General features: G+C 43.4%; 1 protein-coding gene across 1 annotated transcript in view; it reads left to right on the top strand.

Moving 5' to 3' along the window:
- The window catches only part of LOC139420870 (E3 ubiquitin-protein ligase RNF43-like), a 162,143-nt gene that overhangs the window by 88,844 nt on the left and 51,044 nt on the right, over positions 1–22,255 (top strand). The window contains exon 2 of the mRNA XM_071171244.1: positions 16,569–16,691. Within this exon, the coding sequence (XP_071027345.1) occupies positions 16,569–16,691 (123 nt within the window). The remainder of the gene's footprint in view (positions 1–16,568; positions 16,692–22,255) is intronic.

The following is a 22,255-nucleotide window of genomic DNA, read 5'->3' on the forward strand; positions in this document are numbered from 1 at the left end:
TGGGGCGTGGATTAGAAAACCAGTCAGTATCTGGTGTGACACATCTCCTTCGAATAGAGTTGATCAGGCTGTTGATTGTGGCCTGTGGAATGTTGTCCCACTTCTCTTCAATGGCTGTGTGAAGTTGCTGGATATTGCTGTAAACTGGAACACGCTGTCGTACACATTAATCCATAGCATCCTAACATGCTCAATGAGTGACATGTCTGGTGAATATGCAGGCCATGGAAGAACTAACAAATGTTCAGCTTCCAGGAATTGTGTACAGATCCTTGCGACATGGGGCCTTGCATTATCATGCTGAAACATGAGGTGATGGCGGCGGATTAATGGCACGACAATGAGCCTCAGGATCTCTTCATTCAAATTGCCATCAATAAAATGTTATTGTGTTCGTTGTCCGTAGCTTATGCCTGTCTGTACCATAACCCCACCGCCACCATGGGGCACTCTGTTCACAACATTGACATCAACAAACTGCTAGCCCACACGACACCATACACACGCTTGCCCACATAACGCCATACACACATCTGCCATCTGCCCGGTACAGTTGAAACCGGGATTCATCCGTGAAGAGCACACTTCTCCAGCGTGCCAGTGGCCATCAAAGATCAAATCAAATGTATTTATAAAGCCCTTCTTACATCAGCTGCTGTCACAAAGTGCTGTACAGAAACCCAGCCTAAAACCACAACAGCAAGCAATACAGGTGTAGAAGCACGGTGGCTAAGAAAAAACTCCCTGGAAAGGCCAAATCCTAGGAAGAAACCTAGAGAGGAACCAGGCTATGAGGGGTGGCCAGTCCTCTTCTGGCTTGTGCCGAGTGGAGATTATAACAGACCATGGCCAAGATGTTCAAATGTTCATAAATGACCAGCATGGTCAAATAATAATAATCATAGTAGTTGTCGAGAGTAAATGTCAGTTGGCTTTTCATAGCCGATCATTGAGAGTATCTCTACCGCTCCTGCTGTCTCTAGAGAGTTGAAAACAGCAGGTCTGGGACTGGTAGCACGTCCAGTGAACAGGTCAGGATTCCATAGCCGCAGGCAGAACAGTTGAAACTGGAGCAGCAGCACGGCCAGGTGGACTGGGGATGGTCCTAGGGCTCAGGTCCTCCGAGAGAGAGAAAGAAAGAAAGAGAGAAAGAGAGAATTAGAGAGAGCATACTTAAATTCACACCGGATAAGACAGGATAAATAATCCAGATATAACAGACTGACCCTAGCCCCCTGACACATAAACTACTGCAGCATAAATACTGGAGGCTGAGACAGGAGTGGTCAGGAGACACTGTGGCCCCATCCGATGATAACCCGGACAGGGCCAAACAGGCAGGATATAACCCCACCCACTTTGCCAAAGCACAGCCCCCACACCACTAGAGGGATATCTTCAACCACCAACTTACCATCCTGAGACAAGGCCGAGTATAGCCCACAAAGATCTCTGCCACGGCACAACCCAAGGGGGGGCGCCAAACCATTTCTGTACAAATTGTCATGATGATGATTTGCCCACTGAAGTTGGTTACGACGCCTAACCGCATTCAGGTCAAGACCCTAGTGAGTACGACGAGCGTGCAGATGAGCTTACTTGAGACGGTTTATGACAGTTTGTACAGAAATTCTTTAGTTGTTCAAACCCACAGTTTCATCAACTGTCCGGATGGCTGGTCTCAGACGATCCCGCAGGTGAAGAAGTCAGATGTGGAGGTCCTATGCTGGCGTGTTTACATGTGGTCTGCGGTTGTGAGGCCGGTTTGGACTTACTGCCAAATTCTCTAAAATAACATTGAAGGCGGCTTATGGTAGAAAAATGAACATTAAATTATTTGCCATTCCTGCAGTCAGCATGCCAATTTCTCGCTCCCTCAAAACTTGAGACATCTGTGGCCTTTTATTGTCCCCCGCACCTGTGTAATTACTGTAATTGCTGTAATTGCTGTTTAATTACCTTCTTGATATGCCACACCACCTTTCAGGTGGATGAATTATCTTGGGAAAGGATGTAAACAAGTCTGTGAACAGTTTTTGCAAAATAAGCTTTTTGTGCATGTGGAACATTTCTGGGATCTTTTATTTCAGCTAATGAAACAGGGGACTTTACATGTTGCGTTTATATTTTTGTTCAGTATATGATTGAACTGCACAATCGTACTGCACTGCATTGCAAACCCAGGGAGAGTCAAGGTTGGTTGGAGTCAAGGTTGTACCAATCATTTATTACCAGGCAGGGGCTGGTTATGGACCATGAAATATAACTTTGTTTTAATTGAATAAAATATTTGGAGTTATAATCTTATAATTCATAATAGTGGAAATATTGTCCTGGGTGATTATTGGTCCCTTGGAAAGGGTTCGTTCCCCACCCCTTTGTGCCCCCTTGCCCTAACCCTGAGGTTGAGCTGCACTCCTTCACTCCTCCACACAGCACGTTGTTGGGTTACTTCTCAACCCTCCCTAGGTTGGGCAACTAGAGGGAAACACACACATGCTCACACACGCACACACTGTTTCTTGTCTCGCACACACACTTGCATAGACAAGCGGAAAACACAAACATAAGACACACTCCCTCGCACAATCACAGACATCCGTATACACCTAGTCCATTGCACACACACACTCACTCTCAGTCTCTAATACCCAGATAAGGACAGTATCTGCGTCAAACAAGCGGGCGGGTGGGCAGCAGGCCAACTCATCTTTTCCCCAGGAACCGTCCGTCTGCTGTTCACACAAATCTCTGATGGGGACAGGAAGTTCACGCGGTTCAGAGGAAGTGTTGCTGTTTGAACATATCTAATAACCTCAGACTCCTACTGACTGCCTGAGCTGGAGAACATGAGACAGACATGTTGGTCCTGAGAACTAGGCAGGCGGGGGCTCTAGACTGGCTAAACCACAGACCCTCAGCTGAAACTCCTCAAAACATCCTCTCTTCTTGACTCTTTAATCCAGTCTCCGTTTTTTTTTGTGTGTGTGTGTGTGTTGGGCCAGGTGTCTGTTTGACAGTAGAGTGGAGGGATTCCCAGTCTGGCCTTGCAGCCAGCCAGCCAGGCCCAAAAAAATCTCATGGTTTGACAAATTTGACTTCAGATTCTGATATTTGTCCACGTTTGTCGAAAGGTTAAATTTCGAAAGTTGCTCCAAACGTCACATTTTGAGATGTTTTGGAAACCCTGGTTTGCTCTTCCTGCTGCAGCTGCTGCTCATTAAGTTTAGTCATTCACTATGAATGGTTAAGTTAAGCGTTAACGTTTATGATAAGGTTAAAACTAAATTGAAAAAAAATGAGTGCCTCACTGGGCTTGAACACGTGACCCTTGGAGCTGGAGCTTGCGGTTTATGCCAATCTGCCATCTCCGTCCACAATGCCCTATCAAAACCCAAGCCTACTTGATGGTAATAGCACTCACAGTTGCCCGTAATGGATGGTTTTGAACGCATCTCCCGATGTCCTGGGTACCTGGACGGACATCGGATTTCAAATGGGATCTTGAGCAACCTGGCTCAGCTAGCCAGAGCAGTTTGGATCAGGCTCACAGAGTTGGAGTGTCTCTCTGATGCTGGAGGCCAGCTGTGAAGCAGTAGCACAGGCATTCAGCTGACCGGCTGACGCACACACAGACACATGCAAGCGCACAGACACACACACACACACACACACACACACACACCAAACACACATACACTTTGTGTACAAAACATTAAGAACATCTTTCTAATATTGAGTTGCACCCACCTTTTCCCCTTAGAACAACCTCAATTTGTCAGGGCATTGACTCTACAAGGTGTCAAAAGCGTTCCACAGGGATGCTGACCCATTTTCCCTCCAATTTTTCCCACAGTTGCGTCGAGTTGGCTGGATGTCCTTTGGGTGGTGGACCATTCTTTATACACACGCAAAACTGTTGAGCATGAAAACCCCAGCAGCATTACAGTTCTTGATACACACAAACCGGTGCGCCTGGCACCTACTACCATACCCTCTTCAAAGGTACTTCTACACTGATTGAATTGGATTTAACAGGTGACATCAATAAGGGATCATAGCTTTCACCTGGTCAGTCTATGTCATGGAAAGAGCAGGTGTTCCTAATGTTTTGTACACACCGTGCACAGACACACACACACACACACACACACACACACACACACACACACACACACAGTTGACCGGCTCTACTGGAAATCTGAGGGTCAGAACGGAGACCAGGTCAGCAGCCACATATTTTGGTGGTGCTGGAGGGAGAGGAGGAGGATGAGAGTATGTCTGTGTGTTAGCTGGGGGCTGGGTTAATATAATTATTTGTTGACGTACACTAGCTTGGCAGGCTTAACTGGCCTCGGGTTGAACTCCTTTGAAAAGCCTTACTCCCTTCTCCTCCCCAATCTCACTCCTCCTCACCCACACCCTACATTTACATGATAGAATAGACACGTTGAGATATTTATTTGATCTCCAACTGAATTGATAAATTTTACTTCTGACTTTTAATTTTATTGTGTGGTATTTCATCAATCGTGTAGGCGGATCGGCCTTTAAAAGCCCTGAGCTTTGTTGAGTCAATGGATGGAAATTGAAGTGTAGAGGCTGTCGATGAGAGGTGCAAGCTCTTTCTCTCTTCTAACTCTTAGTTCCCTTTTTTCTCTTTTTGGTTCCGCCATACTCTCTAGTCTAACACCCCTACTTTTTGGGACCCATCTCTTAGCTTTTCCCCTGTCTTTTTTTGGTTCCCCTTCTCTCTTGTCTCAACCTGAAATAAGTAGCTGGCTCAACTCCTTCCTGCCTGGTTCCCCCTCTTTAACGGTCCCCACTCTCTTAACATTTCCCCAAGATGTCTTATTTTGGTTCCCCCTCTCTTCTCTCCTCTAACTCACTCTAACATAAGTGTCTAGGCTCAGCTCCTTCCTGCCTGGCAGCAGATGACCAAGTAGAGCGCTTCTCAGTCGCAGAGCTGCCGCTTATTGGCACATGAACAAAGAAGAGCCACAGGGCAAAGAGGGGGAAAGAAATGATTGACTTCTCACCACAGCTACTATTTATTTTCACATTTTTTCTGATGGTCTGTTTGTTTTTGAGGCTGTTAGATTCTTGCCTTGGAGTATTTTGAGACAGTCCGACTTTGATTGAACTGGATAGGAATGTCTTTAATCGTGGCTACAAAGGAGTGGAGAGAAGAAGGAGGATGAGATCTCTCTCCCCCAGCTTTTTAAACAGATATAGATGGAGGAGAAAAGGAGTAGACAGAGAAGAGGAGGAGGAGGAGTGACCATTGTTAACAGAGCAAGGAAATGTGTGTGCGCCCTGTGGTTTCTAGTCCCTTTGAAATGGAGACTCAGTGATTTTGGTTCCCAGGCCCCCTTTTTCTCAGGCCCGTACAAAAACCAAATGAAGACATTTCAGTGTGTCTGTCTGTGTGTCTATGTTTGATGCTGTTTATAGCCCAGCGCCAGACTGCTGCTAACCGGACCAAGGTACAAATAGTGGCATCTGGACAATGTTCACAGTCGGTTGATTGTAAGTGAAGTGTGGGCGTATCTAAAAAAGAAGATAATGCATAGTCTTGTAAGCAATGCAAAACATAGACACTGTCACAAACAACAGCATGTAAATGTAAACGCAACATACAACAATTTCAAAGATTTTACTGAGGTACAGTTCAAATAAGGAAATCAGTAAATGTAAATAAATGCATTAGGTCCTAATCTATGGATTTTGCATGACTGGGAATACAGATAATCAGGGAGGGGAACAGAAAACTAGCCAGCATCTGCTGTGAACACCATTTACCTCATGCAGTGCGACAGGTCTTCACATAGAATTGATTAGGCTGTTTATTGTGGCCTATGGAGTGTTGTCCCACTCCTCTTCAATGGCTGTGTGAAGTTGCTGGATATTGACGGGAACTGGAACACGCTGTCGTACATGTCGATCCAGAGCATTCCACACATGCTCAATGGGTGACATATGGAACATATGGAACATTTCTGGCATCTTTTATTTCAGCTCATGAAATATGGGACCAACACTCTACATATGCAACTTTTCAGAGAAGTCAGGAACCAATATACTCAGTCAGTTAGGAAAGCTAAGGCTAGCTTTTTCAAACAGAAATTTGCATCCTGTAGCACTAATTCCAAAAAGTTTGGGGACACTGTAAAGTCCATGGAGAATAAGAGCACCTCCTCCCAGCTGCCCACTGCACTGAGGCTTGGAAACACTGTCACCACCGATACATCTATGATAGTCGATCATTTCAATAAGCATTTTTCTACGGCTGAGCATACTTTCCACCTGGCTACCCCTACCCCGGCCAACATCTCAGCACCCCCTGCAGCAACTTGCCCAAGCCCCCACCCCCCGCTTCTCCTTCACACAAATCCAGACAGCTGATGTTCTGAAAGAGCTGCAAAATCTGGACTACAAATCAGCTGGGCCAGACAATCTGGACCCTCTTTCTAAAATAACCCCTATTACTAGCCTATTCAACCTCTCTCTCGTATCATCTGAGATCCCCAAAGATTGGAAAGCTGCCGCGGTCATCCCCCTCTTCAAAGGGGGAGACAATCTAGACCCAAACTGTTATAGACCTTTATCCATTCTGCCCTGCCTTTCTAAAAACTTTGAAAGCCAAGTTAACAAACAGATCACCGACCATTTCGAATCCCACCGTACCTTCTCCACTATGCAATCTGGTTTCCGAGCTGGTCATGGGTGACCCTCAGCCATGCTCAAGGTCCTAAACGATATCATAACCGGCATCGATAAAAGACAGTACTGTGCAGCCGTCTTCATCGACCTGGCCAAGGCTTTCGACTCTGTCAATCACCGCATTTTTATCTGCAGATTCAATAGCCTTGGCTTCTCAAATGACTGCGTCACCTGGTTCACCAACTATCTCTCAGATAGAGTTCAGGGTGGCAAATCAGAGGGCCTGTTGTTACGAACCTCTGGCAGTCTCTATGGGTGTGCCACAGGGTTCAATTCTCCAAACAAGCTTTTCTCTGTATATATCAATGATGTCGCTCTTGCTGCTGGTAATTCTCTGATCCACCTCTACGCATACGACACCATTCTGTATACATCTGGCCCTTCTTTGGACACTGTGCTAACAAACCTCCAAACAAGCTTCAACGCCATACAACACTCCTTCCGTGGCCTCCAACTGCTTTTAAATTCAAGTAAAACTAAGTGCATGCTCTTCAATCGATTGCTGCCCGCATCCTTCCACCCGAATAGCATCACTACTCTGGACGGTTGTGACCTAGAATATGTGGACAACTACAAATACCTAGGTGTCTGGTTATACTGTAAACACTCCTTCCAGACTCACATTAAGCATCTCCAATCCAAAATTAAATCTAGAATCAGCTTCCTATTTCGCAACAAAGCATCCTTCACTAAAATCAAAATCAAATCAAATGTATTCATATAGCCCTTCTTACATCAGCTGATATGTAAGAAGGGCTATATGTGTAACCCAACCTAAAACCCCAAACAGCAAGCAATGCAGGTGTAGAAGCACGGTGGCTAGGAAAAACTCCCTAGAAAGGCCAAAACCTAGGAAGAAACCTAGAGAGGAACCAGGCTATGATGGGTGGCCAGTCCTCTTCTGGCTGTGCCGGGTGGAGATTATAACAGAACATGGCCAAGATGTTCAAATGTTCATAAATGACCGGCATGGTCAAATAATAATATCACAGTAGTTGTCGAGGGCGCAACAAGTCAGCACCTCAGGAGTAAATGTCAGTTGGCTTTTCATAGCCGATCATTGAGAGTATCTCTACCGCTCCTGCTGTCTCGAGAGAGTTGAAAACAGCAGGTCTGGGACAGGTAGCACGTCAGGTGAACAGGTCAGGGTTCCATAGCCGCAGGCAGAACAGTTGAAACTGGAGCAGCAGCACGGCCAGGTGGACTGGGGACAGCAAGGAGTCATCATGCCAGGTAGTCCTGAGGCATGGTCGTAGGGCTCAGGTCGTCTGAGAGAGAGAGAAAGAGACAATTAGAGAGTGCATACTTAAATTCACACAGGACACCGGATAAGACAGGATAAATACTCCAGATATAACAGACTGACCCTAGCCCCCCGACACATAAACTACTGCAGCATAAATACTGGATGCTGAGACTGGAGGGGTCAGGAGACACTGTGGCCCCATCCGATGATACCCCCGGACAGGGCCAAACAGGCAGGATATAACCCCACCCACTTTGCCAACGCACAGTCCCCACACCACTAGAGGGATATCTTCAACCACCATCTTACCATCCTCAGACAAGGCCGAGTATAGCCCACCAAGATCTCCGCCACGGCACAACCCAAGGGGGGGGCGCCAACCCAGACAGGAAGATCACGTCAGTGACTCAACCCACTCAAGTGACGCACTCATGCTGCCAAACATACCCTCGTAAAACGGACTATCCTACCATTCCTTGACTTCGGCGATGTCATTTACAAAATAGCCTCCAACACGCTACTCTGCAAACTGGATGTAGTCTATCACAGTGCCATCCGTTTTGTCACCAAAGCCCCATATAATACCCACCACTGCCGACCTGTATGCTCTCGTTGACTGGCCCTCACTACATATTTGTCGCCAAACCCACTGGCTCCAGGTCATCTATAAGTCTATGCTAGGTAAAGCCCCGCCTTATCTCAGCTCACTGATCACCATAGCAACACCCACCCGTAGCATGCGCTCCAGCAGGTATATTTCTTCAGTCATCCCCAAAGCCAACACTTCCTTTGGCTGCCTTTCCTTCCAGTTCTCTGCTGCCAATGACTGGAACGAATTGCAAAAATCTTATAAGTCTTATATCTCCCTCTCTAACTTTAAGCATCAGCTGTCAGAGCAGCTTACCGATCACTGTACCTGTACACAGCCAATCTGTAAATAGCACACCCAACCTCATCCCCATATTGATACTTATCCTTATCCTTTTGCTCCCCAGTATCTCTACTTGCACATCATCATCTGCACATCTATGACTCCAGTGTTAATACTAAAATCTAATTATTTTGCCTCTATGGCCTATTTACTGCCTTACCTCCCTACTCTTCTACATTTGCATACACTGTACATAGATTTTTATATTGTGTTATTGACTGTACATTTGTTTATGTGTAAGTCTGCGTTGTTGTTTTTGTCGCACTGCTTTGCTTTATCTTGGCCAGGTCGCAGTTGTAAATGAGAACTTGTTCTCAGCTGCCGTACCTGGTTAAATAAAGGTGAAATAAAAATAATAAACATGTTGCGATTCTATTTTTGTTCAGTGTAGAATGTTCAATGTGGGCGAAGATTAGATACTGAATTTGCAAAGTTAGCAAGTATTGAATACAGTACAAGGACAGTGAAATATTTTCTCCTCCCATTATTGACAGATTTTGATATCAGTAGTTTTATATCAGTAATTCCACAACTTCCACAATGCTAGGTGTTGTGTTGCATGAGAACATGATCGTATGGTATAGGCCAGTGGTCACCAACCGGTCGATCGTGATCGTAGACTGTAAGAAGAAGTCTCGAGCGCACAGCAAAGTTGATCATGTGAGATTTCAAAACTTTTAAAACCATGACTAAAGACTCAACGAATAGCTGCTGTTTTATTAGTAAGTTCATGTTTAAGTTGTTATTCAGCACTGTCAACACTTTCAACAGTTTTTAAGTCAGAAAATGCTTGTTTGCTACTTCCACTCACTCCACAACCAACCAGCACTGCAGCTGCAATTAATGAGTATAGCAAAGTGTTTCAATAAGCTTGCATTGGTATTATTTGCGGCTTGTGTATTTTTTAATATCAAGGAATATTTCACTTTCTCTGGTCATAGGAGTAACAACATGCATTGATGCGACTTAAGTTTCACCATCAGCTGGAAGACTGTGTCCCCTTTTTTCAGCGAGAGGCAGCTCTGCTGCTCCCTCCCTCCCCTCAGACTGAACTTCAGATGCAGGCCATCAGTACAGTAAAACAAAACATATTATCTATTACTGAGCGGTAGACCTCGACTTACATTTTGACTCAGAAAGTGATCTTGACTAAGACTAAGTTTGATGACTACTGGTATAGGCTATACAATAAAAAGAGATAGTGAAACCTGATTTAAAGCTAAAACCCTGAATTAAGGATATTATTTCCAGACGTTTCCTCTAAACCTATGTCATGGTGTGGTGATGGCGGAGTAGTAGTTGTCATTATCTTTTTATTTTTTACTTCCTTTTTCTTTGTTAAAGGACCAAGTTCCGCTGTGGGTCTCTAATTTGGGCCTAGTAAACGTGGATAGGGAAAGCAGCTGCCAGGCTCCATAATGTAGTCTAGCGTGGCAAGGCTGGGCCTTGCCCTCAGACATGGCTCTAGACTAGAGATTCCTATGGGTTGTAGAATCCTATGGCGCCATAGGAACAACGCCAACGCAAGGCAGGGACAGGACAGGCGTTCAAGCTTCCTCCTCACTACTCAGACTGGTCCTTCCTTACAGTAGCAACCTCTGTCCATCTGTCGTATGGGAGACACACAGCTAGAGCAAGGTATTTTAGGGGGCAGATTTGGCCCGGCATATGGGTGTGTGCGTGTGTGTGTACAGTATATGTCTCCAGCTGTAGCTGTGACTTCACACTGTCCTCTGTTTACAATAACATCTCCCCCTGTCCATCTCTGTAAATACATAGTTCACATCCAGTTTACAATGTTCTCTCTGATTTAGCTTCTGTTATTGTTGTGTTTTGGGGACGACCCAGCTGCATCTGCATCTGAAGGCCAGATGTTAGCTGCGTCCCCTATATAGTGCACTATTTTTGACCAGACCCCCATGGGCCCCGATCAAAAGTAGTGTACTACTAAATAGGGTGCCGTTTGTGACAGATCCGTTGTTTAGATTAGTCTAACCCTGATCTGGTGCAGACAGACTTCTTGGCTCGGTAGTGCACAAGTCACTCTGTAATGATCAATGGTGTTGTAGTTTTAGTTATGTTGCCAATGCTCAGATGTTCATAGTTGTATATCAATCAGTTGTTGCACGTGTATAGTGGTCATAAACTAGGGCCCCACCCATGCGTGAGGTGGATGACTTTGGATGTTTTTCTCCCTCTCTCTTCTCTTATTCTCATTCTTGTTCTCGCTCCCTCTCACTGTCTCCTCTCTCTCTCCCTCCCTCCCTCCCTCTCTCCTTTCCTCTGACACGCTATAGCCGTGCGTGACTCATGACGTCGGGCCCCTTATCCCTTCTCAGGGTTCGTGCCAGCTGTTGATGTCACCCCTGGGTCTTTTTAATTTGGGGATTTTCGTTGGGGCCTGGGTGAGATCAGATCAGGGGGAGTCCCATGGTCCCATGACCTCAGCCCAGTGAGCCCACAGCCACATGAAGGGACCAGCGGGTGGGGTGGGGTAGAGAGTGGGTGCTGGCGGGGTCTGGCTGAGTGATTTATATTGACAGACAGCCATACATCTCTGCCCTTGTTGTTGATGTCACCCGGAGGCATTTTCCTCTCGGAATGACAAATGCACTGGTCACCCATTTGCCTGGAAACCCAATGTTGAATTGGATTGAATTCTACGTCGGGCAGAAATTAGCGTTTGCATGAGGAAAGTTTCCTCTCATGACCTCTAAAAGCCAGAATGTAGAATATTTTACGAACTTACTTTGTCGGTTGCCCTTTGCAGATAGGAATGCGACACAATATATCCACAGGAAAGTATAATTACATGAACTTTTCAAAGCGCTGGTAGTGCGTTAAGATTTCTATCACCTGAAGCATGCACACAAGAGGAAAATACATGCACGCCACGCATGCATACCTGCCGAGTTCCTGCAAGTGTTTACATGGTCTGCTCATGCCAGCACTTTGATTTGGTGATTTAATTCTACTTTCCTGTGGCTATATTGTTTCACATTTCTACCAACAAAAAGACCAACAGCGGTAACAGCCGGTTGAGTATGAGTTGAGTATGTTCAAATGTAATTTTATTCAACATGCTGACTTCAATGCAATTCATTGTTGGGTTTCGATGCAAGTCACCCATGTGTAGTGTTGTGCTGGAGGAGGCGTTGCCTATCTTCTTGGTTTCTCTCATGCATCGATACCCTGATTGATGTCATGGTGTGTAGTGTTGTGCAGATGTGTTGCCTATCAATGATGCCTAGTCTCTCCCGGCCTGGTTGTCGTGTGTGTCGTGGTGTGCGACTGACTCCAGTAGTTTGTGTCACTAACTTGGCTGCTATCCTCTTGAGCTCTTAAATACAGCTTTTTCAGCAACTATCTATCCCCTCCCTTTCAGATAGGATCAAATGTTCCAACCAGAGACTAGCTCCTAGCTTTAAATTAATGTGATGAGGGGATGGGCTAAACTGAACGTCGCCCTCTCTCTCGCCGTTTATCCATGGAGTTGATTGTGTTACGAATGTTCTCTTCTATTTAATTAATAAGGGCTGGGGATGTGGTATATATGGAATATACCATGGTTAAGGGGTATTCTTAGGCAGTAACATGAAGATTTGATATTTTATTCTCTAAGTGTGACAGCGTGTTATCTTTTTGATTTGATTTATTTGAAAGAAAAGCTTTATTTTCGTTGTGTCACTATTCAGTTATATAGATACAGGGAACTGCCAAAATAAAGGAAACAACACCAAAGTGTCTTAATAGGGCGTTGGGCCACCACGAGCCGCCAGAACAGCTTCGATGCGCCTTGGCATAAATTCTACAATCTGGAATCCTATTGGAGGGATGAGACACCATTCTTCCTCGAGAAATTCTATAATTTGGTGTTTTGTTGATGGTGGTGGAAAATGCTGTCTCAGGTGCCGCTCCAGAATCTCCCATAAGTGTTCAACTGGGATGAGATCTGGTGACTGACACACACACAGTTTTTAAACCCTCTATGCTCCTTTGAGACCCCTCTTTCAAAGTCACAGATATCTCTTCTTCTAGCCATGTTAGCCAAAATAATACTAGCCATTTCTATTCTTGACCCTAAGCATGATGGGACGTAACTCAGGAACCACACCAGTGTAGAAGCTAGAGGTCGACCGATTATGATTTTTCAACACCAATGCCGATTATTGGAGGACGAACAAAAGCCGATACCGATTAATCAGCCGAATTATATATATATATAGATATAGATATTTGTAATAATGACAATTACAACAATACTGATACTTAATATAATACATAAATAAAATCAATTTAGTCTCAAATAAATAATGAAACATGGTCAATTTGGTTTAAATAATGCAAAAACAAAGTGTTTGGAGAAGAAAGTAAAAGTGCAATATGTGCCATGTAAAAAAAGCTAACGTTTAAGTTCCTTGCTCAGAACATGAGAACATATGAAAGCTGGTGGTTCCTTTTAACATTAGTCTTCAATGTTCCCAGGTAAGAAGTTTTAGGTTGTAGTTATTATACGAATTATAGGACTATTTCTCTCCATACCATTTGTATTTCATATACCTTTGACTATTGGATGTTCTAATAGGTATTTTAGTAGTGCCAGCCTAATCTCAGCGCAATGCTTGAAACATTGCGAAGAGCTGCTGAAAAATGCAGGAAAGTGCTGTTTGAATGAATGCTTACGAGCCTGCTGCTGCCTACCACCAGACTGCTCTATCAAATCATAGACTTAATTATAATATAATAACACACAGAAATACGAGCCTTTGTTCATTAATATGGTCGAATCCGGAAACTATCATTTCGAAAACAAAACGTTTATTCTTTCAGTGAAATATGGAACCGTTCCGTATTTTATTGTAACGGGTGGCATTCCTAATTCTAAATATTGCTGTTACATTGCACAACCTTCAATGCTATGTCATAATTATGTAAAATTCTGGCAAATTAGTTCGCAACGAGCCACGTGGCCCAAACTGTTGCATATACCCTGACTCTGGGTGCAATGAACGTAAGAGAAGTGACACAATTTCCCTAGTTAAAAGAAATTCATGTTAGCAGGCAATAATAACAAAATATGCAGGTTTAAAAATATGTACTTGTGTATTGATTTTAAGAAAGGAATTGATGTTTATGGTTAGGTACATTGGTGCAACGACAGTTCTTTTTTCGCGAATGCGCTTGTTAAATCATCACCTGTTTGGCGAAGTAGGCTGTGATTCAATGATAAATTAACAGGCACCGCATCGATTATATGCAACAAGCTAGATAAACTAGTAATATCATAAACCATGTGTAGTTAACTAGTGATTATGTTAAGATTGATTGTTTTTTATAAGATACATTTAATGCTAGCACCTTACCTTGGCTCCTTGCTGCACTCGCATAACAGGTAGTTAACAGATAAATGAACAGGCACCGCATCGATTATATGCAATGCAGGACAAGCTAGATAAACTAGTAATATCATCAACCATGTGTAGTTAACTAGTGACTATGTTAAGATTTATTGTTTTTTATAAGATACATTTAATGCTAGCTAGCACCTCCTTGCTGCACTGCAGTCTCCTCGTGGAGTGCAATGTAATCGGCCATGATCGGTGGTGTCCAAACATTTCGATTACCGATTGTTATGAAAACGTGAAATCGGCCCTAATTAATCGGCCATTCTGATTAATTGGTCGACCTCTAGTGGAAGAACCTGCTTTCAATATTCTTTATATCCCTCATTTACTAAAGCATTTCCTTTATCAGCTGTATGTATACAGTTGAAGTTGGAAGTTTACATACACCTTAGCCAAATACATTTAAATGCAGTTTTTCACAATTCATGACATTTAATCCGAGTAAATATTCCCTGTTTTACGTCAGTTAGGATCACCACTTTATTTTAACAATGTGAAATGTCAGAATAATAGTAGAGAGAATGATTTATTTCAGCTTTTATTTCTTCCATCACATTCCCAGTGGGTCAGAAGTTTACATACACTCAATTAGTATTTGGTAGCATTGTCTTTAAATTGTTTAACTTGGGTCAAACACAAGCTTCTCACAATAAGTTGGGTGAATTTTGGCCCATTCCTCCTGACAGACCTGGCGTAACTGAGTCAGGTTTGTAGGCCTCTTTTGCTCGCACACACTTTTTCAGTTCTGCCCATTTGTGTTCAAGCTTTAACTTCCTGACAATGTCTTGAAATGTTGCTTCAATATATCTACATAATTTTCTTTCCTCATGATGCCATCTATTTTGTGAAGTACACCTCCTGCAGCAAAGCATCCCCACAACATGATGATGCCACCCCTGTGCTTCACGGTTGGGATGGTGTACCTGGAGCAGTGGCTTCTTCCTTGCTGAGCGGCCTTTCAGGTTATATCGACATAGAACTCTTTTTTACTGTGAATATAGATACTTTTGTACCTGTTTCCTCCAGCAGCTTCACAAGGTCCTTTGCTGTTGTTCTGGGATTGATTTGCACTTTTCGCACCAAAGTATGTTAATCTCTAGGAGACAGAATGGGTCTCCTTCCTGAGCGGTTTGACATCTGTGTGGTCCCATGGTGTTTATACTTGCGTACTATTGTTTGTAGAGATGAACATGGTACCTTCAGGCATTTGGAGGTCTCCAATTATTTTTCTGAGGTCTTGGCTGATTTCTTTTGATTTTCCCATGATGTCAAGCAAATAGGCACTGAGTTTGAAGGTAGGCCTTGAAATACATCCACAGGTTCACCTCCAATTGATTCAAATGATGTCAATTAGCCTATCAGAAGCTTCTAAAGCCATGACATAATTTTCTGGAATTTTCCAAGCTGTTTAAAGGCACAGTCAACTTAATGTATGTAAACTTATGACCCACTGGAATTGTGATACAGTGAATTATAAGTGAAATATTCTGTCTGTAAACAACTGTTGGAAAAATGACTTGTGTCATGCACAAAGTAGATGTCCTAACCGACTTGTCAAAACTATAGTTTGTTAACAAGAAATGTGCGGAGTGGTTGAAAAACAAGTTTTTATGACTCCAACCTAAGTGTATGTAAACTTCCGACTTCAACTGTACCAGACCAGTCCGTGGTCCCAGACAACACCACCAGTCATGCCATGCCTGCTCTTGTCATCATTTGTCAATCGTGCTGTATTTTCACAGGCAATTTTTCTGTGCGTGCATGCATATGTTAATTGAGCCACTGTCATGTTGAGGGAAAGTGGCTGGGAGAAGAGAGAGAGGAGAGCTTATTTTCTCCATATATTTTCTTTCTGTAATCTTCATAAGGAGACTATTAGTCAAATCTTCGTCCACTTGTCCAGGAAGTTCAATGCATACAGTATATCAACCGTACACCATCAGGATGGACAGCTAGCGGTAGATTCAGTACACACTCATGGAGCTGGATTTTGTGTTAAATGAGCACACCTTATTCTAATCTTCCCTTGCTCTGTTGATATCTTAATGTACTCTAATGTTTTAAAGATACATCAATAGGCCTATGCTACTATATGTTTTGGTGGTCACAGCAAAGCTGACTGATGTGATAGAACCACAGAGTTTGGAGCCGCTATTGCGTTACCTATTGTAACGTGCAACTTGGTAAGATCACAGACGATTTGGTTCCCCGTCTGTCCCTCTGGTTTGGTTCTAAATCCTTGTTCGATCTCTCTCCTTTTCAGTCTCACCCTCTGTCCCTGTGCAACACCAGTGAAGATGAGCGCCAGGAGTCTGACTTCATCAGCATTGTCAAGCTGGAGAGCCCGGAGCGCAAGGTGCCTCAGTGTCTGCCCCTGCTCAAGAAGGTAAGACCATTTTACCCAGGCATACTGTTGAAGTGCTATGGGAGGTTTGAGTGGTGGCAGTGATACAGTTGAGCAGTTGAATAAGTATCTTGTCCAAGTGAACGGCTTTTTTTGCCGGACCATCCTGTATCTGTTCGAGATGGAAATTGCCTGTGACCTCACAATACGATATTATCACATTACTTAGGTGCCGATATGATATGTAATGCGATTTTCACAACTCTATATGTATTGCGATTCGATACTGCGATTTTATTCTGATTTGATGTTCCAAACATTTTGCTCTGCTGCAGAGACGAGAGAGCATGAGAACATTTGTTTTGATCAGTCATAGAAATAAAGTGCTGAATACGTTGGCTTACTATTTAATATGAAGATGGAGAACAAGCTATAGGATGGCAAAAAAAACATTTTGTACAAAACCGCGATATGTAACTGCATATATTTTTCCCCCATCACTATCTGCCCTCCCCAAAAATGTCTTGGGGCTCTGTAACCTACTGTAAGTCTGTGCCATACAACATTGAAATGCTCTCTACTGTGTAGCATACAAGGGTTGTTTGCTATTTCTTTCTGTTTGTTTACTGTGCGTATCTTGGTTGGAACCAGGCAGTTGTCCTTGTTTAAGATTACCTTATCCATTTGAATGGAGGAGAGCCAGAGTGCTAAACCTTTTCCCCTCCCTTTTTTTCTGGCGCACTGTCCACTCTTAGATCCACGGTGCTTTAAGGATCCACACTTAAGTTAGTAGAATGTAGAATGTTGGCTGGCATTGAATGTGATTGTGAGGATGTTATGCTGCCATGGCTGTGATCTCTCAGCGTAAAGGGATGTGATGGGGTGGGGGGGGGGGATGTGGCAGAGAGCCCCATGCTTCCTGGCGCTGGATGTGAGTCACTGAGGCCACAGCTGTCACTGGTTTTACCCAGGACCCTGGGCCAATGTAGTAAGGCCAGGTGCTGAGCCAGGACACCTGCTGCTCCACGTCTCTCCAGGACAGATACAAATACGGCCATAGACACAGATAACGCTAATTACCCATGTTGCTATTGTTGTTACATGTGTAAGATTGCATCCAGTATGATGGAAGTTATCCGTAGTTTCGGGAGCCAATGCTAACTGGCGTTAGCACAATGACTGAAAGTCTATGGTATCTACTAGCAAGCTAGCAGTTATCAAATCAAATTGTATTGGTCACATGCTTGTGTTCCTTGCTCCAACAGTGCAGTAGTATCTAACAATACACACACATTTAAAAGTAAGAGAATGGAATTAAGAAATATTAAGACTAGCAATGTGGGAGTGACATTGACTAAAATACAGTAGAATAGTATACAGTATATACATATGAAATGAGTAAAGCAGTATGTAAACATTATTAAAGTGACTGGTGTTCCATTATTCAAGTGGCCAGTTATTCCATGTCTATGTACAGTTGAAGTCGGAAGTTTACATACACCTTAGCCAAATACGTTTAAACTCAGTTTTTCACAATTCCTGACATTCAATCCGAGTAAAAATTCCCTGTCTTAGGTCAGTTAGGATCACCACTTTATTTTAAGAATGTGAAATGTCAGAATAATCGTAGAGAGAATAATTTATTTCGGCTTTTATTTCTTTCATCACAATTTAAAGGCAATGCTACCAAATACTAATTGAGTGTATGTAAACTGCTGACCCAGTGGGTCAGAAGTTTACATACACTCATTAGTATTTGGTAGCATTGCCTTTAAATTGCTTAACTTGGGTCAAACATTTCGGGGAAGCTTCCACAAGCTTCCCACAATAAGTTGGGTGAATTTTGGCCCATTCCTCCTGACAGAGCTGGTATAACTGAGTCAGGTTTGTAGGCCATTGTAGGCTCATTGCTCGCACATGCTTTTTCAGTTCTGCCCACAAATGTTCTATATGATTGAGGTCAAGGCTTTATGATGGCCACTCCAATACCTTGACTTTGTTGTCCTTAAGCCATTTTGCCACAACTTTGGATGTATGCTTGGGGTCAATGTCCATTTGGAAGACCCATTTGCGACCAAGCCTTAACTTTCTGACTGATGTCTTGAGATGTTGCTTCAATATATCCACATAATATTCTTTCCTCATGATGCCATCTATTTTGTGAAGTGCACCAGTCCCTCCTGCAGCAAAGCACCCCCACAACATGATGCTGCCACCCCCATGTTTCACGGTTGGGAGGGTGTTCTTCGGCTTGCAAGCTTCCCCCTTTTTCCTCCAAACATAACGATGGTAATTTTGGCCAAACAAGTTTTATTTTTGTTTCATCAGACCAGAGGACATTTCTCAAAAAAGTACGATCTTTGTCCCCATGTGCGGTTGCAAACCGTAGTCTGGCTTTTGAATGGCGTTTTTGGAGCAGTGGCTTCTTCCATGCTGAGCTGCCTTTCAGGTTATGTTGATATATGACTCTTTTTACTGTGGATATATATACTATGGTACCTGTTTCCTCCAGCATCTTCACAAGGTCCTTTGCTGTTGTTCTGGGATTGATTTGCACTTTTAGCACCAAAGTACGTTCATCTCTAGGAGACAGAACACGTCTCCTTCCTGAGCGGTATGACGGCTGTGGTCCCATGGTGTTTATACTTGCGTACTGTTGTTTGTACAGATGAACATTGTACCTTCAGGCGTTTGGAAATTGCTCCCAAGGATGAACCAGACTTGTGGAGGTCTCCAATTTTTTTCTGAGGTCTTAGCTGATTTCCTTTGATTTTCCCATGTCAAGCAAATAGGCACTGCATTTGAAGGTAGGCCTTGAAATACATCCACAGGTACACCTCCAATTGACTCAAATGATGTCAATTAACCTATCAGAAGCTTCTAAAGCAATGACATCATTTTCTGGACTTTTCTAAGCTGTTTAAAGGCACAGTCAACTTAGTGTATGTAAACTTCTGACCCACTGGAATTGTGATACAGTGAATTATAAGTGAAATGATCTGTCTGTAAACAATTGTTATAAAAATTACCTGTGTCATGCACAAAGTAGATGTCCTAACGAACTTGCCAAAACTATAGTTTGTTAACACAACATTTGTTTAGTGGTTGAAAAATGAGTTTTAATGACTCCAACCTAAGTGCATGTAAACTTCTGACTTCAGTTGTGTATAGGTCAGCATCCTCTAAGGTGCAGGGTTGAGTAACCGGGTGGTAGCCGGGTGGTTGATGTCCTTGATGATCTTCTTGGCCTTCCTGTGACATTGGGTGCTGTAGGTGTCCTGGAGGGCAGGCATTGTGTCCCTGGTGATGCGTTGGGCAGAGATCACTACGGTTGCGAGCTGTGCAGTTTCCGTACCAGGCGGTGATACAGCCTGACAGGATGCTCTCATTTGTTCATCTGTAAAAGTTTGTGAGGGTCTTAGGGGCCAAGACAAATTTCTTCAGCCTCCTGAGGTTGAAGAGGCGCTGTTGCACCTACTTCACCACACTGTCTGTGTGAGTGGACCATTTCAGACTGTCAGTGATGTGTACACTGAGAAACCTGAAGCTTTTCACCCTCTCCACTGTGGTCCCATTGATGTGGATAGGGGGGAGCTCCCTCTGCTGTTTCCTCACGTCCACAATCTATTCTCAAAAAAGACAAGAAAAAATTGCTGCATGTTGGAATGTTATGAATTTAAAGACATGGGGGGTTTCTGTGCTAAGCACTTCTCTTCTTCATGGCTGAATTAATTGTGTTTTAGGTTTACATCTGCGGTTACACTAAATGTTTTTTATATAGATCAATAGGTATGATCATATCTATCTATCTTTAACATTTCATTTTGACAGGTATATGTTGGCTAAACAAACAGGAATGCAAGTATGTATTAGCCAACATCTGCCCGTGTAGTTGTGTAGAATGATCAGTTTGTTTACATGAAGATGCTTTCCTACAATCTAAATTAAATGTTATAGATAGATAATATACATTAGCCTGCTTGTTAGCCCACATTTGTGTAGTCTGTCCCCCAGCAGCCATAGCCCATGTTCCAGTCAGATGTCATTTGTTTACAGTGCAGCCTTGCTATAGCAGCCTGGCAGGCAGGCAGATCTATAGATAGATAGATACACAGACCACAGAGCCAGGCCTCATGTTTCACCCACCGCCATCACACACCGTTCAGAATAGACCTTTAAGCAAACAAAGTGAAGCAGCTACAAACCTTGGGGGATAAGGTTTCATTATAGTCCTTTAAAAAAATATATATATAGATGGTTCCTATCCCTGGCAACAGACACTGTGCACCCTGGGGATGTGTTAGATTCCTGATTTGTGGTAACTTTTCGCTCAAATGACCTCTATAAGCTTTTTTCTTCTTCAGTGGCTTGGATTTCACAATTCATTTTGAACAGAGCTTTTGAAGTCTAGTGCTGAGCTGAGAGGATACCACATGTTTCATTACGATCAGGCTTTATCTCTTAGGGATGGCGCTCTGCTGTAGTAAACATATCTTCCTTTTGAGAAAGAGATACTTTACTTTAAACCACAGAGCATACATGCTATTTGGCTGTGCTGCTGGTCTGGCTGCCCCTGTCTTTTTCTGTTATGTATCCAGAATGTAGGAGGTACGTATGCCTACTGTAGGACTGTGGGGCATGAGTTAGGTGTCCCATCAATCGCAATCTCCTGGAACTGCACAACCATAGTTAAAGACTACCTATACCGGTGTTACTGACACAGATTCATATCCATGTTAACCTCAAATGCAGATTTCTCCCCATTTGCATTTGTAAACCGTTCTCTTCATGCAAATGTCTGGTTCAGGATTTCTCCACAGCTTTTCACCACAATCAAATGGCTGACACTGACATAGGCAAAAGCCCTGCTTTTTTACCCAGAATGTACTGCTTTGCAAGGACCCACCTGCTCAGTCTCAAACTACGCCCTGAACAATGCTAAACTCCGGCTGAAAATAATTCCCAGCAAATATCACAAAACAGCCAGTAGGCCGTGGTCTAAACATTCTACGGAAGTTCCGTTTGTAATGAATGTAACTAGCTCACAGTGGGGCTGGATAGGACAAACTGTGATAATATTCCTAAAGTCTAAACCAGTGGTGTCAAACATACGGCGTGGGGGGGTGAATTAACTTGATACATTTTAAAATGACTAAAACCAAATCTAAACGGTGTAGAATAAAGGGTCTACATTCATATAGTTTCTACTTTCCAGCTCGATAATAATCACTAGACAGTCAGGCAGCATTAAAGATTCCAAAAATGATGGATAGAGGATTATTTTTTTGCATATTTTGATGGCATGGAAATATAAAACAATGTCAGTGCGGCCCTCCAGACCTCATTGAAGACCGAATGCACACACAGACACACATACACACAGAGGGTGACACTGACCCCAGGCTCTTCCTGCCTGCCTGGTGGTTTCTGAGCGGGGGTTGGAGTGGAAACGCGTGGCCTGCTTTGCTTCTTGGCCTGTTTTCGTTCAGTAGCAAAGAAGTCAAATGTTTATATCTAGGGGAGAAGAATCAAGAGCAGAAAGCTCTTGAGAACATCTGGAAAAGGGGCCAATCTGAGGCTTTGAGGGTTTAAATGCAAAAAGGCTG

This window comes from Oncorhynchus clarkii, chromosome 12 (assembly GCF_045791955.1).
Source record: "Oncorhynchus clarkii lewisi isolate Uvic-CL-2024 chromosome 12, UVic_Ocla_1.0, whole genome shotgun sequence".
Lineage (NCBI taxonomy): Eukaryota > Metazoa > Chordata > Actinopteri > Salmoniformes > Salmonidae > Oncorhynchus > Oncorhynchus clarkii.